Source organism: Anoplopoma fimbria, chromosome 10 (genome assembly GCF_027596085.1).
Source record: "Anoplopoma fimbria isolate UVic2021 breed Golden Eagle Sablefish chromosome 10, Afim_UVic_2022, whole genome shotgun sequence".
Lineage (NCBI taxonomy): Eukaryota > Metazoa > Chordata > Actinopteri > Perciformes > Anoplopomatidae > Anoplopoma > Anoplopoma fimbria.
In genome coordinates this window covers 14,988,863-15,011,065 of record NC_072458.1, presented here as the reverse complement: position 1 = coordinate 15,011,065, position 22,203 = coordinate 14,988,863, and the positions used below count along the sequence as shown (strand labels likewise).

The 22,203-nt window shown below is 40.1% G+C and overlaps 2 protein-coding genes, 1 long non-coding RNA gene and 5 other non-coding genes across 9 annotated transcripts; 1 reads left to right on the top strand and 7 right to left on the bottom strand.

Annotated features, from left to right (window-relative positions):
• Nucleotides 1-4,421: 4,421 nt before the first annotated feature.
• Nucleotides 4,422-10,427, bottom strand: LOC129097258 (uncharacterized). The gene is made up of 10 exons (XR_008531509.1): nucleotides 10,365-10,427; nucleotides 9,290-9,365; nucleotides 8,640-8,664; nucleotides 8,426-8,467; nucleotides 7,830-7,875; nucleotides 7,093-7,153; nucleotides 6,038-6,083; nucleotides 5,260-5,318; nucleotides 4,884-4,924; nucleotides 4,422-4,600 (listed from the first exon to the last, which is right to left on the bottom strand). It is a non-coding gene; the product is annotated as an uncharacterized LOC129097258 (long non-coding RNA).
• LOC129097822 (small nucleolar RNA SNORA18) lies at nucleotides 5,076-5,209 on the bottom strand. Its single transcript, XR_008531550.1, has one exon. It is a non-coding gene; the product is annotated as a small nucleolar RNA SNORA18 (small nucleolar RNA).
• Nucleotides 5,842-5,976, bottom strand: LOC129097813 (small nucleolar RNA SNORA8). Its single transcript, XR_008531541.1, has one exon. It is a non-coding gene; the product is annotated as a small nucleolar RNA SNORA8 (small nucleolar RNA).
• Nucleotides 6,928-7,061, bottom strand: LOC129097823 (small nucleolar RNA SNORA18). The gene has a single exon (XR_008531551.1). It is a non-coding gene; the product is annotated as a small nucleolar RNA SNORA18 (small nucleolar RNA).
• On the bottom strand, nucleotides 7,637-7,771 carry LOC129097814 (small nucleolar RNA SNORA8). The gene has a single exon (XR_008531543.1). It is a non-coding gene; the product is annotated as a small nucleolar RNA SNORA8 (small nucleolar RNA).
• Nucleotides 8,537-8,606, bottom strand: LOC129097811 (small nucleolar RNA Z40). Its single transcript, XR_008531539.1, has one exon. It is a non-coding gene; the product is annotated as a small nucleolar RNA Z40 (small nucleolar RNA).
• A 2,355-nt stretch (nucleotides 10,428-12,782) lies between the features above and the next one.
• Nucleotides 12,783-18,806, bottom strand: chtopa (chromatin target of PRMT1a). Of its 2 annotated transcripts, none has more exons than XM_054606117.1 (6): nucleotides 18,717-18,806; nucleotides 16,802-16,900; nucleotides 15,547-15,697; nucleotides 14,180-14,354; nucleotides 13,914-14,063; nucleotides 12,783-13,759 (listed from the first exon to the last, which is right to left on the bottom strand). In XM_054606117.1, exons 2-6 carry the CDS (start codon nucleotides 16,864-16,866, stop codon nucleotides 13,557-13,559), a joined length of 744 nt encoding a protein of 247 aa, XP_054462092.1. In that variant the 5' UTR covers nucleotides 16,867-16,900; nucleotides 18,717-18,806; the 3' UTR covers nucleotides 12,783-13,556. The 2 variants fall into 2 exon arrangements, with proteins under 2 accessions (XP_054462092.1, XP_054462091.1); XM_054606116.1 differs by having other exon boundaries at nucleotides 18,434-18,739.
• A 4-nt stretch (nucleotides 18,807-18,810) lies between these two features.
• On the top strand, nucleotides 18,811-21,821 carry snapin (SNAP associated protein). The gene is made up of 4 exons (XM_054606118.1): nucleotides 18,811-18,926; nucleotides 19,338-19,384; nucleotides 19,562-19,680; nucleotides 20,660-21,821. Exons 1-4 carry the CDS (start codon nucleotides 18,811-18,813, stop codon nucleotides 20,765-20,767), a joined length of 390 nt encoding a protein of 129 aa, XP_054462093.1. The 3' UTR covers nucleotides 20,768-21,821.
• The last annotated feature ends 382 nt before the right edge of the window (nucleotides 21,822-22,203 follow it).

Genomic DNA, 22,203 nt, shown 5'->3' with positions numbered 1-22,203 from the left:
CAGGTACAAAGTAGCAATAATTTAAGGGGCTAGCTTCATGTGTGTATATGTTGCATAATGTTTGAGCTGAACATTTTAAAGGTATAATATGCAACAATTTCCTAGAAAAGCTCCTTCTCTTTCCCAGATCAAACATCACCTCTTGTCACTTCCCCATGTGGCACTCTTAAGCATCTGAAATACATTTTGAATGGTGTGTTTTCAAAAAAGAGGAACCGATAATTAGACTACATATTATTTCTTTAAGTTACGCAAAGGTAGTTTTTACTGATTGACAGGCATTTCTTATTGACAGGCATTTCTTTTATTTTGTCCACCCCTTGTATATGAGGATTGAGAAATGCAGCACAATTTTGGAAGCACAACAAATACAAACTATTTTGAAGTTCTGTTTTATTGGTAGAGCTCTGATGGTGCAATGAAGCAATGTTCTAACACGGAGCCTCATTCATTCCAGAGAAAGTTCTTGGTTGAGATGACTTTGAACATCAGTTCCTACAGTACAGTAACACTAAAATCAAGCTGTTTGTTTAAGACTAGGTATGTGTGAGTGACATTCAGGACATGTACTTTGTAGTTTCACAGTTGTTTCCTTTGTAATGTGTGTGTGTGGTGTCATGTGACCTGCACTGCGCAGTGTTGTTGGTGGGGGCTTGTTTTTGATCTGATGAGATCACGTTGTTCCCTTCTGTGAACTTTCACCTACTTATATCAAATAGAGACACAAAACAACTATAAAGAGACACAAGACCACATAGAAACACAGAAGGACCACAAAGAGCCAATAAACGACAACAAATATGCAAATATTTCTTGCTTTAAAAAAATGTCATATGAATCCATACATGTATATTAAAAGGATTTGAAATTACCTTGAAAAACATTTTTGGGATGTTGTTTTTATATACAAACTGTTGAACCTGCATTTACAAACTGCTTGTCATCTGTGAACTTCATTGCATCTGTGTGAGTTTTTGGAGATGTGGCCCAACAAGGATATGTCTGACATCTTACTCAGGTAGGGAACAGGGTGGAAATAGACAGCAGGTAAGCGGCGGTTAGCTTTGGTGGTCCAAACATTTGACCTGTGCACACCAGCTAAGTGTTGAAACAAATGTGTTTGCAGGTGATATTGTGTCTTTGCTATCAGTGCTATAGCGCTGCTACCCTCAACTGACGGAAACCAAAACAGAAACGTTGTATAAAGTATGGCAGACTCATTCAGCTAACAAACAAATATCCCCGGGCAAACAAACATATAACTAAGCTAACATTAGCCAACGTTAATCACAGTCGCTATCCCTCCAGCGTTAGCCATTGTTGGCTAATGTTAGCATAGCTATATGCTTGTTTGCTGGATGATGGTCTCTCTTTCAAAACCGTGGGTGTAGTCCAGTTTTTGTATTGCTTTGTTTGGACTGTTTTTGGGTTCCTTACAGACTTATCTGCCCACGTCTGGTTGTTTCAACACGTGAGGGGCACGGGCCAGATGTTTTGCTCATTTCGCATAAGCTAGCTGTCTGAACCGTTTCATGGAGATTCCTTTCCACTTATGGCAGGCCGTTTTAATATTTAATAGCCGAGCTTGACTATCCAGAATTAAAATTAGAGGTATCAATAATAGCCTTAGTCGTTATTAAATTGTGACTAGTCAAAAGATTTATCAAAGATATCTATTATAATATCTTTGAATATCCATTTATTAGATGCAGAGACTTCCTGTTGTGTTGAACTGACTTTATTGCAGGTAACACTATTTAACATTCCAATCTATTCGGTCTATGGTTACAATAAGACCATCCTGGTAGTGCTGCCTCTCCTGGCTAGGTCTGAACACAACTCTATATCCGCCCACTAGAGCCCTCTATTGGTCCTTGACTGCCATAACATACAAAACAGCCACCCCATAACACCTGTTAGAGATATCTGTACTTCAGTTTGGACAGTGATATCCCATAAGAATAACACTCGACTCTTCACACATCCTTAGAGACAGTTGTAGATATCCATAATTCAGTTTTGTCTATCTGATATGATAGTTGCAGATGTCTCCAATATCATTACGACTAGTCCGTATTGTTATGCATGACGTCGCTCATGCTAGGCTTCCCATGGATAACGACTAAACAAAACATTTGAACAGCGTTAGCAGAGGAAGTGCCGGTTGCTATGAAATAAAAGTTGTCTTGTTGCAGAAAGTAAGTCCTATGTATGTATGCTGACAGCTCCCACTTGCCATTGCTTCTGACATAACTACAAGGTTACAAGGTCATTGTACAACAGGGTTACTTAACAAATTACAGATTTGTAGTCCCATTTTGCTACAGAACAAAAGCACAAAAATGATATTATATATGGAGGGAGGAGGATGAGTTAAGGAGTCTTACAGCTAGAGAAAAGGAGCTGTTCTGAAGTATGCGATACGGCAGTTGATACTTCTATATCTCTTTCCAGACGGAAGCAGTGTGAAAAGTTTGTGGCTGGGTCGGAATTGTCTTTTAATTAATAAAATTAAGATGAAAGAAAAAACAAAAAAATGAATAACGTATTTTTTGTTTCTTTGACAGCTATCTGCAACGTAATTTCTCCTAGTCAAAACTATAATTCCAGCTATCTATATTTACATTTGACCAGGCAGAATAAAAGTAAAATTTATCTCCTATTGAGACATCTCTCATCAAAATTAATTTAAAGATATCTATAACTTCATTATAGATATCTACAATTAAATTATGACTATTCCTAATTCCAGTATGAAATGCATCCTTTCAACTAGTCATAATTCCAAGACCCTTTTTAAAAATACATAAATAAATAAATCACCTTAATAATCCCTAAAAATTACAAAGAAAATATTGACCCTGCTACTGTTCTCACCAGATACTGATCAAGATCATTAAGAACTGTAAGTTTTAGTTTTCTTAATTTAAGATATCTTGAACTGGATTTATGAGTTGTCAAAATATTACCGTCAATTTAAAATATATTTTTAATGTTTGTATGTATTATGTTTTTTATTATATATAATGACTATTATATAATAACCAATTTTGTGAACATTCAAAAAAAAAATGTGGTGGTGAGAGTCATTAACATATAAAGCACAACATCTGTGAATCCTTCTGTGTGCATTAATTAATGTTGAGACTGGTCTGACCCCATAGAGATAGAAAACATTCACAGAGAGACACAAAACTACCAAAGAGAGGCAAAATGATCACATAGAGACAGCAAGCAACTACAAACAACATGGCTGCCTCATTTCAGCCTGGGGATCTTGCTCCTAAGTGGGAACGGTGGGCTGACCTATTACATGGTGCTGTTATTCAGCTCACAGGATAAATTGCATGTCCAAACTCACTCTTGCAATCACTGGCTTGTGTGATGCTGCACTTCCTGACTTCAAAACAGAGCATATGATTTGAGCGTACTGTCAGGTTCACTGAAGATAGAGAAGCTTGTGTGATTAGGTGAGAACAAGCTGCCTTATGTGATGTTTTGTTTGTAGGGGATGAACCATTTGAGTGATGTGCTTGTGAGCCAACCAAAACCAGACCAATGAATGTGCAGGTTTGTCAGCCAATGAGGTAGAAAATATTGAGGCATGGGGCAGACTTCTCTTTCAGAGGACTTAATGAAACCTGAACCCATCAACAGGGTGTAAATATACTGCTCACTGGTGGAGATAATATGCTGCTACAGTTGGAAGCTTGGGTCTGGGGGTCAGTTCTAATAACATCCTAGGAATGTGTCGTAGTTTGAGATAATTTGAAACCGCTTCATTCTCAGCGTTGACATCTTTAAATAACTTTCTTTCCAAAATAAAAGACCCCCACCCTCCCCAAAATACTGATGACTATTCCAATAAGTGAGTAACAGTAATGTGACCAGCTTGTTCTGTTCTACACAAATGAAATAAAATTGTTTTTATTGACTGGCTCCTGATATCTCAATGCCTAATTTCATAAGCTGTGAGGAACTCCAGTACATAGAGCCACTAGAAGAAAGGAGTTCACTCAGTCTCTGCAGTACTTGGGATCTAGAAACCATGTTAGGAGGCTAGTATCTGACTGGTTCAGACTATGTATGCTGTCCTGGCTCCACAGTGATGGAGCAGACACCCCAAAAACTGATCTGTTCAGAGTGAGACTGCAACCAGGAGCCTGTTCTATAAAGAGGTTTGCCAAATGAACTCTGGCTTATTTTGGTGAGTCTGTCATATTTGTTGATTCAGTTCCATAAAACAGAGTAAACTTATTCATAGCTCAGAGACTACAGCAACCTGTGCCAGGAAACTAACCAGCTCTGGGGCAGCCAAGTTATGACTAACCAAGCTGTTACTTTTTAAAAATCAGCCCCATTACCTGTATGGATACAATTTTCAATTTTTTCATAGACCATTATAGACAAGTGAGTTATGGAGTATTTGATATTTTATTTGTCATCGAGTACACAGTAGACAAAGGACAAGGTAAAAATCTGCTTCAGTGAACACACAGCTGCATTATTAAGTAGCTTAGGAGAGTTTGTTCTATTCCAAAGAGTGACAGCTGATCAGAGTGCTGACAGCTGTGCTCTGTCACCATGGCTCAGGACCAACCTGAAAAGAAAGAGAGAAACTGTTCAGCTGTTAGGTTCAGCAGTAGCAGTAGTCATTTCCCCAGTGCTACAGTCATGATACCAATTCATCAGTTTGACATTACAGACAACCAAACATGTTTACACGCAGCTCATGTTCCCAACAGGTCAACTCAGCAGGATGCTGTAGAAGCCCAGTGGGATGGGTTTTATTTTCTGGTCAATTCCACAGCAAGTCAGGAATGGTGAGTCCTGAAAGCCTTGGTATATGACCAAACACTGAAAGCACATTACTCATTACTCACAGTGAGAGGCTGCAGACACATTGTTCCACGTCGCCAGGATTCTGAAAACAAGTTAAATTGATTAAGTGCATTTCATCCAAATTCCCTTTATTTATCAATTCATTATTTATTGTTTCCCCAAAAAATGCCCCCGTTTGCAATGTACAGAACATGAAGAGATTGTTTCAAGGACTTTTTCTGCATAAATTCAAAATGTGTTCTGCAGTAATATCCCACATAGCTCATGGTAGTGAACATGTGGGTAAAGCGAAACCACAGATTTAATATTCGAGGCATTTCCAACGACAGGCCCTACAGTAAAAAGGTATGTCGGGATAGACCTCGGTTGTCACTGGTTACCAACAAATGATCAATCTCCTCTAGCAACTTCACTCACCTCAGTTGCTGGATCCTTCTGGAGTCTGGGAAGAGGCTATGCTTTGCTGCAGCAGAAACCTGGAGGAACAACAAAGAGGACCTAAATGAGGAATGTGTTGAACAACAGCACATGCAGTATTGTGCTCTACTTCATTCATCCTGTCAGCCATGTGGACACACTGATCAAGCGTGACAGTCATTGATATATTCTGACGAGTAGAATTCTCAGAAAATTAAAGTCATGCGAGATATAGTAAGAAATCTCTTCCTCGTTCGGTAGACAGAATTGAGAACTCTGCGTTCGGGGTGACTTTTGCTGCATTAAACAATGACTGACCTCAGAGCAGGAGAGCCTGATCAGAGGATGATACTCTGCAGTGTGTCAGTAGCTGTTCAGACCGTCAAGACAACTTCAGTCATCTCCAATTCTATCCTGTGAGCCTTCATTCTAATTGTTGGGACAGCCAATCACAGCACAGCTTTTACAGCTCTGTTAAAAACTGAAGCATGAGGAAGAGATTACTTTTTTCACCTTGCTCACTACTAAAGTCACCTGGAAATGCTTGTGGAACATTTTATACAAATACTGCATTTTAAAATGTTGTGTTTCAACAAAAATACCAGGACTCCAAACACAGCCAGCATGGAGACCAACAATGCCAGACGTTGAGTTACTCTAGCACTGACTTTTGAACAAACCAGCGGATGAACCAACTGGCTGCAGATACCGAGTGCTGTGATTATGTACATCTAATCATTGGCCAGACAGCGTTAACAGAAATAAACAATACACTTACTGCTTTCACAAGTTCATGAGTCTCAGTCTCCTCCCATCACAGTGGACTAAAAACAAAAAGACAACTTTAAGTTTAAGAACAAAATCAGCATACCAAAAACCCATAGAGTTTAACATCCTTGTCTTGATATCTGGTTAGCTAAAGCTGCGTCTCTCAGGCTGAACCAAGTAGTCCTCCAATAACCTTTAACAGGTTATTGAAGGACTAGGATAACTGGCTCCTAGGAAATGGTAATTTATGAGAAAATTTAAAAATCTTTCATTCTGGTTACAGGATTGTGAGCGGCTCATTCCCTACCAATTCAACAATTTTAACTGGTCAATTAAGGAAGGAGTGTTTCAAAGTGCTTGGAAAACTGCAATAATACACCAGTGTTCAAATCAGGTGATCACATGGTCACTACGGGATCTCTGAACAGACATCACATTTGAATGCTACCACCTTATTGTATTCTCTACCAACGGAAGTTTTTATCTGGAAAATATTGAGGCTGAATTGCATGCAGGGTGTGGTAGTGGCTGTCTTTCTTGATTTAAAGAAATCCTTACAGTTAATCAGATGGTTCCAATTACCAAGTTATCAAAGGTAATTTATCACAGAATGTAATAAAATCATACACAAATGTAATTTGGGAAAACAAATCAAGTTGGCAGATATTTTACTCATATAAAATACATGATTGCGTGTGTTAATATACTGTCCCTTCCTAAATATACAAAACAAATTTAAATTAAGAATCCCAACAAATCAGGATCAGTTCATCAAGAACAACCTTCTGTCACTTCAAACACTTTGAATGTCTTAGTATTTTTCCATTTAGCCTGATTATTCTCTATCAGAACAGTCAGGGTTCTTCATTAATATTACCGTTGGTCAAACAGCAGGTTTGCATGTGTTCTGCAGTAATATCTCACTGTGCTCATGGCAGGGAACATGTGGGTAAAGCGAAACTACAGATTTACTGTTTGAGGCATTTCCAACGACATGACCCTATGGTGAAGGAGCTGTCGGGATAGGCCTCAGCTTACCACATCAACTTTCAGCTCAACACTCACCTTGGCTGCTGAAGCCCTGCTGAGGTCTGGGATAAAGAGGCATCTTTGCTGCAGCAGAAATCTGGAATAAGTAAGACAGGACAGAGTGAGAAAAGGGTGGATTTTTGATGATGTAGGATGGCAAAACCAGGCAGTAGCCTTCCTAGAAATATATTGCTGGCAATTCATTTTACAGGCGCCACATCATTTTTTGTTGTCCAACTAAACAGGACTGCAAACTACATGTCGTTGTGCAAACATGTTATAAAAAAATAAAACACCCTTGATAGTTAAACATGCGTTTCTTGTAGGCTGCATTTATTTTCCCTTTAGAGGAAATCACTCATTACAGCCTCCCAACACCATACATATGAAGTGCAGGTTGTTGACAGGACTAATAGCAATGCATCATATGATACTTTGTGTCACCCCAGTTTAGGTAAAGGAATCAGCATGGGAAGACTGGATCTGTGCATACATTCACATAATTGTAGTCACTGCTTAATGGTGTTCTATTTAGCAGTTCTGTATGCTAAGAATAAGTACAGACATTGTTTTACAAGTAGTGTGTTTCAACAAGAATACCAGGACTCCAAACACAGCCAGCATGGAGACCAACAATGCCAGACGTTGAGTTACTCTAGCACTGACTTTTGAACAAACCAGCGGATGAACCAACTGGCTGCAGATACCGAGTGCTGTGATTATGTACATCTAATCATTGGCCAGACAGCGTTAACAGAAATAAATACACTTACTGCTTTCACAAGTTCATGAGTCTCAGTCTCGTCCCATCACAACGGACTAAAAACAAAAGACAACTTTAAGTTAAACAAAATCAGAGTTTAACATCCTCGTCTCGACATCTGGTTAGTTAAAGCGGCGTCTCTCAGGCTAAACCAAGTGGGTTATAAGGTGGACATTTAAATATTTAAAGCTCTATTCCTAATCGTGTACAAGTGGAACATCTATATGAATAAAATTCAGACTTCCCATGCCCATCAGACATGCTTATAAACCCCAGATTAAGTAGTCTGTTCTGGTTGAAAACCCTTCGAGTGTAATACTATCATTGAAATCATTTTATTAGATGTTCATATTAATTGGAAAGATTAGGCAAAAAGGAATAAACTTAAACTTCCAAGTTATTTTGGTCTTTAACAACCACACAGTTCTGTGGTTATGTGATAGTTTATCTTCGTCCATCAACTGTCCGATACACTCTGAGCACGGTTATTTCTATGACAAGATGTTTTCCTCTTGGTATTATAGTCTGCCTATTTTTAACTGCCACGTGTTAGTTTGTTGAACCACTCTGGAGTTGAGGGTGACCACGCCCGTTCTCTGTACTTACATGATGTTGCATCGGCGCAGAAGCCCAGTGCAGTGAGGATACCTGCAGGAGGCAGAACAAAGGTGAAAATATGTTCCAGAACCACCCACATAATCAATTAGCAGGGAGGCGTGTTGTTCAGAGAGGCAGCTATCAATCACACTTCAGAGCAGTTGAACATTAAGCCAATCATCATGACACTTGTAAAGAAGATTTATTCTGTAACACAACTTACCAAGCTGGCCTGAGGCCCTCAGCACCTGGAAGAGAGAAGGCACTGTTTACATTCACTGCCATTTATGAACATGAACTTTTAAAAAATTAAAGAATAAACAGCTGTCAGTTCCCATAAGTAACACTGCTGCAGAGTGAGCAGCAGTGGGTTGCAAGAGAATGAATTGCTCTATGCACTGTATGAGCTCTACGGCCCACCTGACAGGACCAGAGCTCATACTGTGCCAACAAAGGATGACTGCAATATGCATTTTCAGCTTATGTAATGCGTTTTCATCGTTTACACTGTTCAACCCAATAAACTACAGGGGTCATGATTCAGATTACAAATCAAAAACAATTAAGCAAAATGAGCTTTCAAAGTCAATAGCAGGCATTGTGATCCCAGTGTTTTTTCTCTCCACCCTGATTACATGCATGTGTCCAAAGGAAAGAAAGTAAAATAGCACAATGTTGCTTACTGGTTGCCTGCAGATGTAACTGGAGACATTAAAGCCACTGTCAGAGTCAGAGATGACCGACAATCCTTCTGCTTTCCTTAAGTCACCGTTATTGGAAAATGTTGCATTTCCCGTGTCAAATCAAAACCGATTTGGAGAATGGTGACAACCCTACAATCAACAGTTTCCATAGAACAAAAAAAAGACTTACCTCATGTCCAGAAGGGCAGCACAAACTGTAGGATGACTCCCCTCCCCCCCATCACATGAAGCAATAAGGTCATATCCTGCAGAAAGAGGTGGATTTTAATGTGGATAACATCTTGATATGCCTGTAAAGCAGCTTGCAACCTAATTTCATTATATATAATTTTCAAGGTATTCATGCATGGCTTAACCACATAATAGAGTGTGAGTGTGCCAGGCCTCATTGTCACGGTTCAGCAACCAACAGTGCAGATGTGAAAGCAAAGCCTGATGTTATATAGCCACAGTTGTGCGGGGATCAGCCACTGCACAGGACAATCCCACTGACAAGTCTGCACCATGGCATAGGACAGAGTGACTAGCAGGGATGGACCCAGACATCTGGACCACACTAAACAGCATCGTCAACGGTTTCAACTCATTTGAAATTTCAATAAACTCAATACTATTATACTGGAACGTGCATAATGATAATGGTGTCGGGATGACAGTGGGCCTTTCATACATTCCTTATTGTAATTTAACTTTAGATAGCCCTGCTGGTATTCTCTCTTTTTTTTAATTGCATGTTATTTTTTTATTTTATTTCCAACACTTCTGTATTTAACTTGTTGTCCATCCTGCTCAATTTAACAGCAGGCTTCCTGTAGATTGAGACATGTAAAGTTAGAGAAAAAAAACCAAAAACCCGGCGTTTGGCACTGAACCAGAGCGGCATCCCATCAGGCACCGCGCGACCTCGCGTCTCTGGCAAATTCCCAAATGGCGCTTATGTGTACGTTCATTTATAGTTACACTCATAACATATGATATCCGAAACCTATGCACCTAATACTGCCTATATAAGTTTATATTAAAAGGAGACCGTCAGCTACTATAGCGTCCCGCTAACTTCCAGCTAGCTCTGTTTGGTTACGAGCTACAACGTGGTGCTCAAAATGTGAGCACGTCACGTTACAAACGACAAAATAAAATTTAAAAAAAATCACATAATCCTACAGGTAATAATAAACGGTGGCCGCGCGCATAGCTTTGTGTAGAGTCTGTTCGGTAAACCACTCGTTAAACCCGTGTTTTACCTGCATGCTCTCCTGCGTGGCCTCCAGTCAGAGAACGGTGATAAGAGGTTCATACGACGTGACGCAAACCCTTTTATAGGAGGAGTTACGTCAGTTGTAACTGCTTTTCGACAACCGCTTCTGCGTTCAGGGCAGCTCGGAAATCCTAAAAGCGTAAGTTTTGTTAGGCTGAATATCAACATCGTTCTGGTTGCCTCATTTTAAACCAATAGGACTATTCTAAATACTAATTCCAGCATGATTTCAAAATGAAAGGTAATCTGAGGTCTGCAGTCTGTGCTCTCTACTTTACTTGGCATATTCCATTTGGAGCCCTTAGGGGAAATGATCTGCCGTGATGAATATTCCTGAACAAAGTTCAAATTAATCGAATTGCCACAAACAAACAAACAAACAGCAAAACAGTAAACTAGAGACATTTTTTGGCTCCCAGGGGTCAGCTTTGCCAAGCTAGTAATCCAGGCAGTAATCATCAAAGTTTTTGTGTAGCAATCTTGAATTTCCTCTCTCTTTGGTATTCAATAATACTTATACTAATAATATTTATAATAATAGAAATGATAATAACAATAATTATTATAATAATAAACTGTACTTATTTTCAAAATCAAGGAACAAAGTGTGTTTTTTTTTGTTTAGTAGTAGTAAGACAGATGACGCGTTCATCCCTTGATCAGCAGATATTCTCTTAACAGATACATGTCACTGTCCTAACAGTTGTAACTAAATAAAGTGTTTAAGCAATCCAAACCCACGCCTCCATGAGAATCAACCAAACACAGTCCCAGCTGTCTGCTGCTTAACAGTGAGGACAAATCCAGGTGAGCTTGGAAGTTAAAGGAACAGTGGCTGATTTTGCTCTTGGACTATTCCCACTGTCCTCAGTCTTTAAAGATCACAGCAGAGGGAGAGGTCATGTTTGCTTACTTTGCTTACACAAATTCCCAAACGGGGGTCGGGAACCCTGAAGTCACGTGATTTTTTATATCGAGTATATAAAGCGGATATATCACTTACACTGTACAGATTATTGTTTTTTTTATTAGTCACATTACTATTCCCTATGCCATTACTGCTCTTATCATTATAATTGTTCTACTATATCTATTGCTGCTGTTATCAGTAGTCTTAATTTTTTCTATCGTTATTCTGCATACTACTCTTATTATATGAATCATTTATGTCATATACATTTAATGTGTTGTAACTCTGTTATGTTGTTCATATGTTGTTCATTCTGTACACAACTACTGTACACATCTATTCCATTTCTGTCACTCTCCCATAGGTTAATTCCTTTTTTCTCCCTGTCAAAGGTTTTTTGGGGGAGTTCTTCCTGTTCAGATGTGAGGGTCTAAGGACAGATGATGTTGTATGTGTACAGATTGTAAAGCCCTCCGATGCAAATTTGTGATTTTGGGCTATATCAAATCTTTTTTTTTTTCTTTTGCTTGTGAATTACTGGAATTGTTTTCCTACAATGATTGAAATACAGAAGGGAAAAAAACACAGATCACTCTTCAGCCCTTATCCACATAACATCCTGATAACATCCCTGGTTGTGAACTAAGAACATGTAACAACCAGCTAACTGATGTCATCACTGACATTTTCAACATATCACTGTCACAAGAGTGATCCCACCTGCTCCAAGACAGCCACCATTGTTCCTGTACCTTAAAAGTCTGCAGTGTCCAGTCTAAATGACTACCTCCCTGAGGCACTCACCCCCATTCTGATGAAGTGCTTTGAGAATCCAGTTCTCCAGCACATCAAAAACAACATCCCAGCCTGTGAAGTGAGGATTTTTAAGAAGCTGACTAGGTCCTCACACATCTCCATCCTGGTGAAGAAAGCTCCGGAACTGTTGCATTTCTTATGGAAACTTTAGAAAGCACAATTCCTCTGCCATGTTCTTGTTATCTTTTACAGATGAGCAATAGAAAGCATTCGGACTGAAACATTACATAACTGACATGAGATGATTATAACCAGAACATCATTGGTACCCACCTACTAAGCATCACTGATATTGGTGAGCCCAAAATAAATATATATATATATATACAACAAACCCACCACAGCCACAGTCTGTTCACCCTGCTGCTGTCTAGAAATATATTCAGAAGTCTTCCACATTTATTCACCTTGTGCATGACCTTGTAGCCGCATGCAACTGATGATTGATAATACGTGGCTCTCACTCAACTTTAAGGGGTCAATAAGCTTCGGAACAACTTCTAATCGAACATCTAATTTTCCCCCTAAATCAAAGCTGTCGTCTACCCAGGTACACTGGGGAACGATCAAATTTGAGCACGTTTTTGGACTTTGCCATTACTGGCCAATTTAATAATTGATACACAACATTTGAACTTCATTTTTACTCAAGGCCATTAATTCATTCAATTGACACAATTAGGGAAATCCTTTCCATTTTAATTAAAACCTATTTCACTTGCTTTGGATAATGTCATACAAATGCTCTCAGGTACAAGTTAAGAAGGTCAGCAGTCCACTGAAGTATGCCGACAGGGGGAAGATACAGAGGAACAAAAAACTTCAAAGTACTACATCTTTAAATACAAAACAATGGCAAATGGAAACTCTTTGCTAACATTCTTTTAACATTTTAGAAAAGTTTTGCATTGCAAATGTTGCCGTGACAAGCCAATGAATGAATCCCCAAAGGTCTGAGCACACTGGTGCTAAAATCACATGTAAAATACAAGTTAAAAAACAAACAAGTGTAATTCAAAATTGGTTTCAACAGAAGTTAAACACGACATCACCTAGATCATTGACCATTATAGATATCTGTCCCAAACATTTAATGTGTTTTTCAGGTCATACGTTTCAAAAAGAATAATAATTATAAAAAAAATGATGGCTACAGACAGCAGAGTTTGTTAATGTTTAAAAAGGTCCCTACACACATTTATTCCAGATTTAAAAAGGGGTTTGAAGGAGCAGGTTGATGCAGAATTGAGAAGTGGTCGAAGCACAATCAAGGGAAACCTTGATTTCTTGATGTTCCAAAGCTAAGAGTCCTGGACAGTCACCACTCATCTAAATTACAAACATGATCAATTCTGAGACCATTAATCTGGTGAATAACTACAATGCATGTGTGAGTTCAGCTGTACAGTTCTGCAGTGACTCTACATGTGTCTGCTTCAGAGTCCTTCAGCGTCACTCCATACTGTCTGGGTCTGCCTGGGCCATGTATGCGTCCAGCTCAGCATCCAGATGACCTTTGGTCTTTGACATGTAGGCGTCCAGCTGGTTGTCTAGTTGTTCACGGGTCACAGCTTGACGGCCAACACCTCGGCCTCGTCCGCGGCCACGCCCACCACGACCGGCAAAACCACCACGCCCACGAAGTCCACCACGGCCTGTCCACCAACGCACACAGCAATAGTGAGTGACTAGCACTGATCAAGAGTCAACACTTAAATTCAACGTCTATTTAAGATAATTCTGTTCAAGTTGAAAGTACAATTTTTCCCCATTTAATCAAGCGAAAGTAAAACATAGTCATCCTCGGACCTCTGGCTACTCCTCCCCGTGCTGCTCCTCTGGACAGAGCTCCTCCTCTGCCAGGAACTCCTCCACGCTGGCGGCCTCCTCTACGCATTGCCAGACGACCAGCAGTGCCACGACCTCGCATGGGGCCACCTGTTAAAGACACGCGCTTCCCTGTGCAAAACAAAAATATCGTCACTACATGCAAACCCAGGAAAACAGTAAACACAATGAATTGGAGCAGAGCCATATTCATAGTTCAGATACTGTGAAAGGTTGTGGATGAACACCTCTCAGGGACAGCGCTCCCCTCATTACTCCTCCTCTGGCTCGTCCTCGGAGGCCGCCTCTGGTCATCCCTCGCATTCCCCCTCTGCCTCCAGCAACTCCTCCACGCATCAGAGTCCCAATAGGCCGTCCCAGCCTGGCCTGGATGTTGCCCTTCCCCAGGCGCTGCTTTAGGCTCTGACGAGTTATTCACAGATGCAATTATGACAAAACCAAATCAGACAAACAAGGTGGGCAATTCTGAGGAAAAGTCATACTGCAGGTGGTGGTTACAGGCACTCAATCAAGGCCATGTTCAATCAACAGTAGCTTGACATAAAGAAAAATAAAGTGGACAGTTGCATAGATTGGTTTGTTTGACCCAATAAAAAATGGAAACACAGCGAGAAAGCAGCGTCACTTTTCTGATCTGCTTTCCATAAACGCCAGCCCAACAGCTGACTACCACGTGTAGTTGAGTGCCATCTGTTTATGTACCGGAGAGCACCTAAGACACATGGGCATGGTTAGTTGTGGCTCGTTTAGAAGGTTATGCCTCCATTATTCTGTGGCTAATGTTTACATACATTACTCAACTACAACTGATCCCGGAATCAAACGTTAGACAGATTCATGAAGGAGTGATACGTTGCTAAATCTGCATCCTGTGAGAAGTGCCGTGTCAGAGTGCAGAGCCATTACCCACGTACGGACCTCTACACATCAGACTGGTTGGTTAGAATTAGATATTCTGCTTTTTGAAAGAGACGTCCTGTAACCAGGACTCATCATAGCCTCTTATCCAAAAGTAGTGTCTCATGTTTTGTCCTTGGAACACATATCAGGGCAAATGCTTTTGAGTTACATTAATAAACTATGTGACCATGTACAAGGTGATATATATTAGAATTATTGCAAATAAAATAAAATAAATGGTGTTAGCCTGAATTGTCCAATTAAATCCAAGTTTCACCAAGTCAATTTCTCAATTTTTCTAATCCGTAACTACCTGATGTAAAATAATCCTTTATCAGTTTTCATGCAGAGTTGTGGGGATGTTTCTTCAAGTGGTGACACTATGAACCATCCAGACATGGGGTAAAGCATTTTGTTTTGCATTTCACAAGGTTGAAATAGCTACAGTTCACCAAGTAATCACCTTCTTTTTTTTTTTTTTTTTTTTTTTTCTTACCTCAGAGGGTTGCGTATCCAGATGGAACCAAATTTTCATCCCCTAATCTCAACATTACTGGCAATTATTTTCTTAGACAAACGAGTAACTCTTTACACAAATGTAGTATCTGTGCATGTCAGTATACAGTTTAAAACATGGCTCTGGGTGGTATGAAATACCCACTGAAATTGAGCTTTTCTGATTTTTTGACCTCACCTGCTTGTGGTTCAGAGCCGCTTGCACCGAGGGCCGGTTCTCCATTTGCTGTGCCAGCCGACGATTGCGGGCACTGGCCAAATGCTGCTGTTGCATGGTGGCTCGAATGCTTACCGCAGCGGGCTGTTTGTTCTTCAGCATGTTAGTGAAGCTTTGGAGTTGGGGGGGAAAAAGAGGGAGGAAGTAAAAGAGGGGGACAGGGGATGTACAGAGGAGGAGGAAGCAGGGTTCCACATCAAGTAAATTTCTCATAGAATGGATGAAGCCGCACACACTGTGGCTCTTTGGTTATGCAAGACTTTTGTTCCACTTGTTGGCACTCACTTTCTCTCTCAATGACATGACCATCCAGACTGATTTATACTTGAATTTAGCATGCGTTTTCAAACAAGCACAAGAAGGAAGGCAAACTAAGAGAGAAAAACTCACATTGCAAAGAAGGACTGAGAGACAGAAGCAGAGGGAAGGTGACAGAAGAGGAGCGCAATTTGCCACTTACAGGCCTCTGGCTGACTGGCTGGGATGTCATCATGCTGCAGCAGCAGAGGCCCAGGACGTGAGGAGTGCCTATCCACCCAGCCACTTACAGCATGGACCGTGACTTGTGGTCAAACCACGGAGAGACTCAGAAGGGATGGAGAGATGAGGGGCAAGGGGAGCTCTTTGTCACGTCCAAGCTAGGACTGAGTTTCTGGTCTTTTATAGACTTTGAGAAGAGAAAGAATGACAGAACAGGAGGATAAAAAAGGAGCATGTGCTTCACTTTCACTGGTTTGAAAGAGGCAGAAAGGATTATGAGGTGCCCCATCTTCCTGGTTTAGTTTAGTTTCCTCTCCCCTTTATAGGTGTATACTTGATGTATACTGTGCTGTTTAAGTAACAGAGAGCAGGAGTGCCAGGGCATTTGTAGGACAGTGGTCTAGTCCAGCATAGGTTTACCAAGGCTTACCCAGGACGACCACTACCCTCTCCCCTTGTCTACATGTGTGCACTGCTCACACAAGATATCTGGCCCGGGCCAGGCCCTTCTGCTCCATGTTACAATCACATTTAACTCTGCAGGTGCATTCAAAAATATTGATGGACCCAACAAAGTTGAGTGAGCAATGCACACACTGGGGACAGTCAGAAGAGCATCCATGTCGGATCCCGTCCCCCAACAGTAGCCTTCCGTAGGGAGCCCTAGAACCTTCACAAGCCAAGGGTGGCCCTTGCATCTGGTGTCTAACTTCTGACAGGGTGCGTGGCGCCTCACCGCTCGTTTAGGGACACTTTGGTGGTACTTTTCAGCACAACTTTTTGGGAGGAGGGTGCGCTCATTTTGGCAGATCGCTGGCAGGCTCCTGGAAACAGACTGGACAGAAAAAAAAAAAGGAATAACAAGGTCAACTGGTATTCATAAGAAGGGACGTACGCAAGATTTAGACTGCTATACCATGTGCTTATCAGAAAGGGCCTTTGACATCACCTTGCATATTTGTATGACACCAAGTTGTGTTAATTGTTGGTATTATTTCTTATGAGCTTTAAACTAATGCGCTAACAGGATTGGTTTGCAAAACATCCAGATTTAAACCTAGCTTTATGTGTTGTGTTTGTGCTCTGTCAAAGATTATCTGTGGGGGGGACGACATCACTCTTGAGTACTAGGATCTGATGGACTAAATGTATTTATAGTACAAAAAAAACAGTGATTTGCTGTCTCTGGAGAAATGGCCAGCTGACTGGATCACTTCAAGAGTCTCGCAGCTAAATTTAAATAAATCTTTAATGATTTAAGCCCATCAACTTATTGTAAAGTAGCTAAACTATGTTCATTTAGCTAAAGTTAGTGGGACACATGTTGCATTCCATATGTTCTTCAGCTCATCTAAGTTTCAAGTAGCGTGACACTCGGAGCTGTTTTTTTTTCTTAGACAACAAATGCAACAACAAAAGATTTGGATCTTTGAGGTTAAGTTATTTATATCTTTAAATAGTTACAAATGTTGGAGGCAAAAGTCGATTAGATTCAATAAGGAATTCACGAAACAATATTGAGCCATGGCTCCATGTTGTAAGCACAATTGCTGATAATTACTGAACACCTATAAATAGAATTACAAATCAAATCCTGAATGGCATGGTTATTTCTCTATGCCTGGGTGATTAAACTGCATTAATTCCCTTTGGAGTAAACTAGTTAATTTCCTTCCCGGTCAAGAATTATACACAGCCCCAATGCCAGCTTGATATCCTTAAAAATGTCCCCGTCTGGTTCATATGGGACATTTCTAATAAGCGCCTTTATTTATTTTGTCTGGTTGCATTAACCAACTCCATCAATCAACCAAAACTATCACCAAACAACTAACGTGAACCTAATCACAAGATGGTGGCCCCTGTGCAATGTTCCAACAGCTGCATGGTCATCACAGATCGACAAAAGTGCCATAAAGTGATGAGCATGCACGTTTGATTCCCCCCCCCACACACAGAGTGACTTTGGTGCCACTTCTACTGGATCCTTACAGTCTAAAACGAAACACTTGTATTTGGCAAAGCGCTCTGTGGTTGTTGGACTGAATGTACCGATGCTCAAGAGACACACACACACGATTGAATCTGCCAGGTATATTGCTGGCTATTACGAGGAAGTGCGACACCTCGATTTAAGAGTCAAGAATACAGAGTACCCTCTCCATCGGCACTTATTCTTGGGACCCTAGAAACTAGCCTAAATTGGCTAACAAAAACAAGTCAAGTTAGCTAGGCGGACGGTGACTTCCTATAGGCACAAACGTTACATCAGCAGCCCAATTTGTTTAATTTAGATGCATTTAAGAAGCATAATTACACAGAGTAGTCATTTCCAGCATTTTTTTTTTTTTTTTTTTTTTTTACTTACAGTGAATGATGCGTCGGACGAGAAAAGCCTTTGCGGCCAGCTAGGGTTAGCTTTAGCAGCTAGCTAGGTAACGTTACCGGCACGGTGTGGCCGTGTGCGGTGCCCTTACAGTCCCGTTTTAAAATACAACATATACGATGCTACCTTCCTAGCTAAGGGCTGTAAGAAATGAGCAGACAATGGCGGAGTTCAGATAGTTCTAAGTCGTATCACAAAATCCTGGAAACAGGGTTTTGTACAACGAGTCCTCCCTAAAATGGTGCTGCTAGCTTAATTTACTGACCACTGGGAAGAAAATGGAGAGAGAGTCTGCAACGTCACTGTGACGTAATGTAGCTTCCGGTCTGGCTGTCAGTGTTGATGGTTGGTTTACTAAAATGGCGACAGCAGCTGTGGCAGTGACTTCCTCCGGCAAAGATGTTATAGCCGAGGGGTTGCTCGACCTCCTGAGACCGGCTGTTCAGCAGCTCGACCTGCACGTGCACTCAGTCAGGTAGATCCTTGTCCAATCCTCATTAACGTTATTGAATCGCCGCGTGGATCCCATTCCCCCGCTGACATCCTTGACTGTCTCGTGACTTTTTTCAGAATTTTTCCGACCCGGTGCTGTTTATCATTGTATCATAATAGAGCTGTTAACGTTACTTTCTATACATATATTAGTCAACGCTCCCGTAAAATATCATAAGTCTTTTTTTTTTGATGTGTCACATTTCCCATTATGTTTTCTGTGTGTGGTGAGGTCATTTTGATGGATTGTCTGTTGTTGTGTTTACAAAATGATGAAAAAACGTGAACCTGCACAACAGTTCTACACTTGAACCGATATAATGTGGGTGTGTGTGTGATTCTTTGTATCATCTGTCCTTCCTCTGGATTAATTAGATTATTTTCTTCTTCACAGAGAAAGCCAGGTAGAATTAAGAGAACACATAGACAATCTGGCCACAGGTAATTTATTGTTTATGCTCTCTGTTAACGTGATATTTTTCTAATAACTAGTGTATGTGTGTGTGTGTATATATATAATAATAGTGTTTTGAAGATACATTTATGAAGTGCATTAAATAACTTGTTTGCTTACCATTGGATTGGTCATGTGTGTCTCTAAATGTACATGCTTTGCAGAGTTGTGCCGGATAAATGAACATCAGAAGGTGGCTCTAGACCTGGACCCTTATGTTAAGAAGCTGCTGAATGCAAGACGTAGAGTTGTGCTAGTAAACAACATCCTGCAGAATGCTCAGGTCAGTGGCAAGCCTTTGGTTTGGGACTTTTAAAGCCGCATTAATCAATATTTTTTACCATGACATTGTAATACAGAAGGTGTCACTCCCAATGAAAAAAACCAACAGAGAATTATAACAAACTCTTCAGTTCCCATCCGCTCTACAAGGCTTTTTAGCAACTTCAACTTGTATTACTACTGATACCTTTCTCACTATTAGTACTACAAATAATACTTGAAAGTATTAGTTGTAGTAGTACTACAACTGCAACTACTATAACATGCTATTATTACAAATATTACTGCTATTGATATTATTACCACCACTGACATACCACTACACATTCTAAAGTAGTACTAGTATTGTAATACTATTACCATTACTACCACTACCACCCACACAAAAATCACCTTCTTATATCTGGCTTTTTCTAGTGGGGAGTGGGGAAGGTTACAATTGGTATTCATTCCCTGGACAAGTAACTGTGCAGTAGTACATGGGTATTTATTGGTCCCAGCTCCAATCGGCAGTGATGGAAAAATGACACCCACAAACGCAATTTTTTTCCCCTTTTCTGGTGCAACTTGTGGCTCTTTGTCATCTCAGCCACAAATTGTCTATCTCCATCCAAGCAGCGCCTGAACATTGTTCCAAATCAGTCGGCACCAAGTTAAAAAAAAAAAAGCTGAATAAGTAACAGATACAAAGAATAAGAAAGCACTGTAACAATTTCACTGGCCTCCATGCTGCTTCCTTCTGTTTATGAACCCTGCTTTCCAGCACATCTGTGATGTCTAATGTGACAAAATAGAAAAAACAATCAGAAATGCATACTTGTCTACTGGCAATTGGAAAGGAGTATATTGTCTTTTTTTAACAGGTTTTCCTGTGTTTAAAACTACTGATATGACTACTACTATCACCCCTCAATATTTAAAGTTTAAAAACAGATAAATAATGTATGAAAAACCACATAACCTAAACATTCTTTCCCAAGGAACGTCTGAGACGACTCAACCACAATGTGGCCAAGGAGACAGCTCGAAGAAAGACCATGCTGGAGGCTTCAGGAGTGTTCAGCTCCCGCTCCCCCAGTAAACCCTGAACCTCCTCTTCCTGCTCGGTGAACTGTCCTGACACATCAATACTGGAAACTGTAACTGGAGGAGCACAATTCTTCCTTTGACATTTAGTTAGCTGTTTGTCTAGTGACAGGCTCGCCTGCACTGTTTTCTCTGATGTTGTATTCGAAAATAAAAATCCTGACTGCAACCTGATCAGCGTTAGACAGCTGAAAAAGACAAAATACAACAGAATCAGCTTTACAGTTTCACCAGATCATACATTTATTCTACACATTAGAAAAAACTACTTAATCCCACAAGCATGATTCTAAAAAGACCGCAACTTTAATGTCACTCAGAATGCAGGATAGATGACAACGCTTACTGGCGGGTAAAACTGTGGACCAAAACAACAGATCCTTGTTTTGCTGCTGGAAAGTTTGTTTTTTTAAAGTTCAGCTAACCTGAACTGGTAGGGGTTTAAAATGCATAACATGTTGTGTCAAAGTGAACACCACAGCAACATCATGTAGCACGTTCATGAATATATTAAGAAGGCTATAGTGCATACATGAGTGCACTGGTTTACCAGTGGGGTTGGGTCAGATTACTTTGAAATTTAGCCGGGACCTCAATAGAATTACACTATTAAATAAATGCAATCTAATCTGAGTACGTTTTGTATTACTTAAAAATCTTTTTTCAAAAACATTGAAAATGTTGCACTTTTATATAAAAAAAAATGGACAAAGTCACACAAATGTTTCCATCATTTTTTTGGGTTTGTTTAAACATCTCAAAACTATAACACTGCAAATAAAATGCATTTAACATGTTTAGCATTTACTATTGGTAAAATAAGCGTCACTAAAAGAGTACTGGAACAAACTACAGGTGTATTGCTAGTATTCTACAACACGTTTCCTTTGTCTAAGTTGTTGTTGCCGCTTTTTTCCTAAATCAAGGGCCACATGGAAGACGCAAGGGGGAGCACTCAAAATGATCATCATCCATTTTTAATGTAAAAAAAAAAAGGTATAGAAACTACATCATCCATAAATCGACATTAAAAACCAAATATTAATTAAAGCTACTACAAGGAACTTTCTTTTCGTGTCAATTTTTGCCTTTCCTGTGGATGAAAGTGGTAGTGTTTCCGAGTACCAGAATCCCTTAAGAAATCCTCGGTTTACTGCAATAGGAGACCGATTCTAGTTTCCTCAATCTGAAAACCTCGTCTTGACTGAAAATGTATGCTTTCACTTTTGATAGTATTATTAAGCGCCCCAACTTCCACAGCAGAAAGTTGGTTCCATCTGTGTGCAGCAGCTAAAAGCTGCTTCAGCCTGTTTGGTTCTGACTTTGGTTCTACCAGGTGATTGATTCTTAAAGATCAGGGCCCTGCAGAAATATAATTTGGCCCTGTGATTATTGAGTGATTTATAAACTAGCACCAGCACTTCAAAATGTATGTATA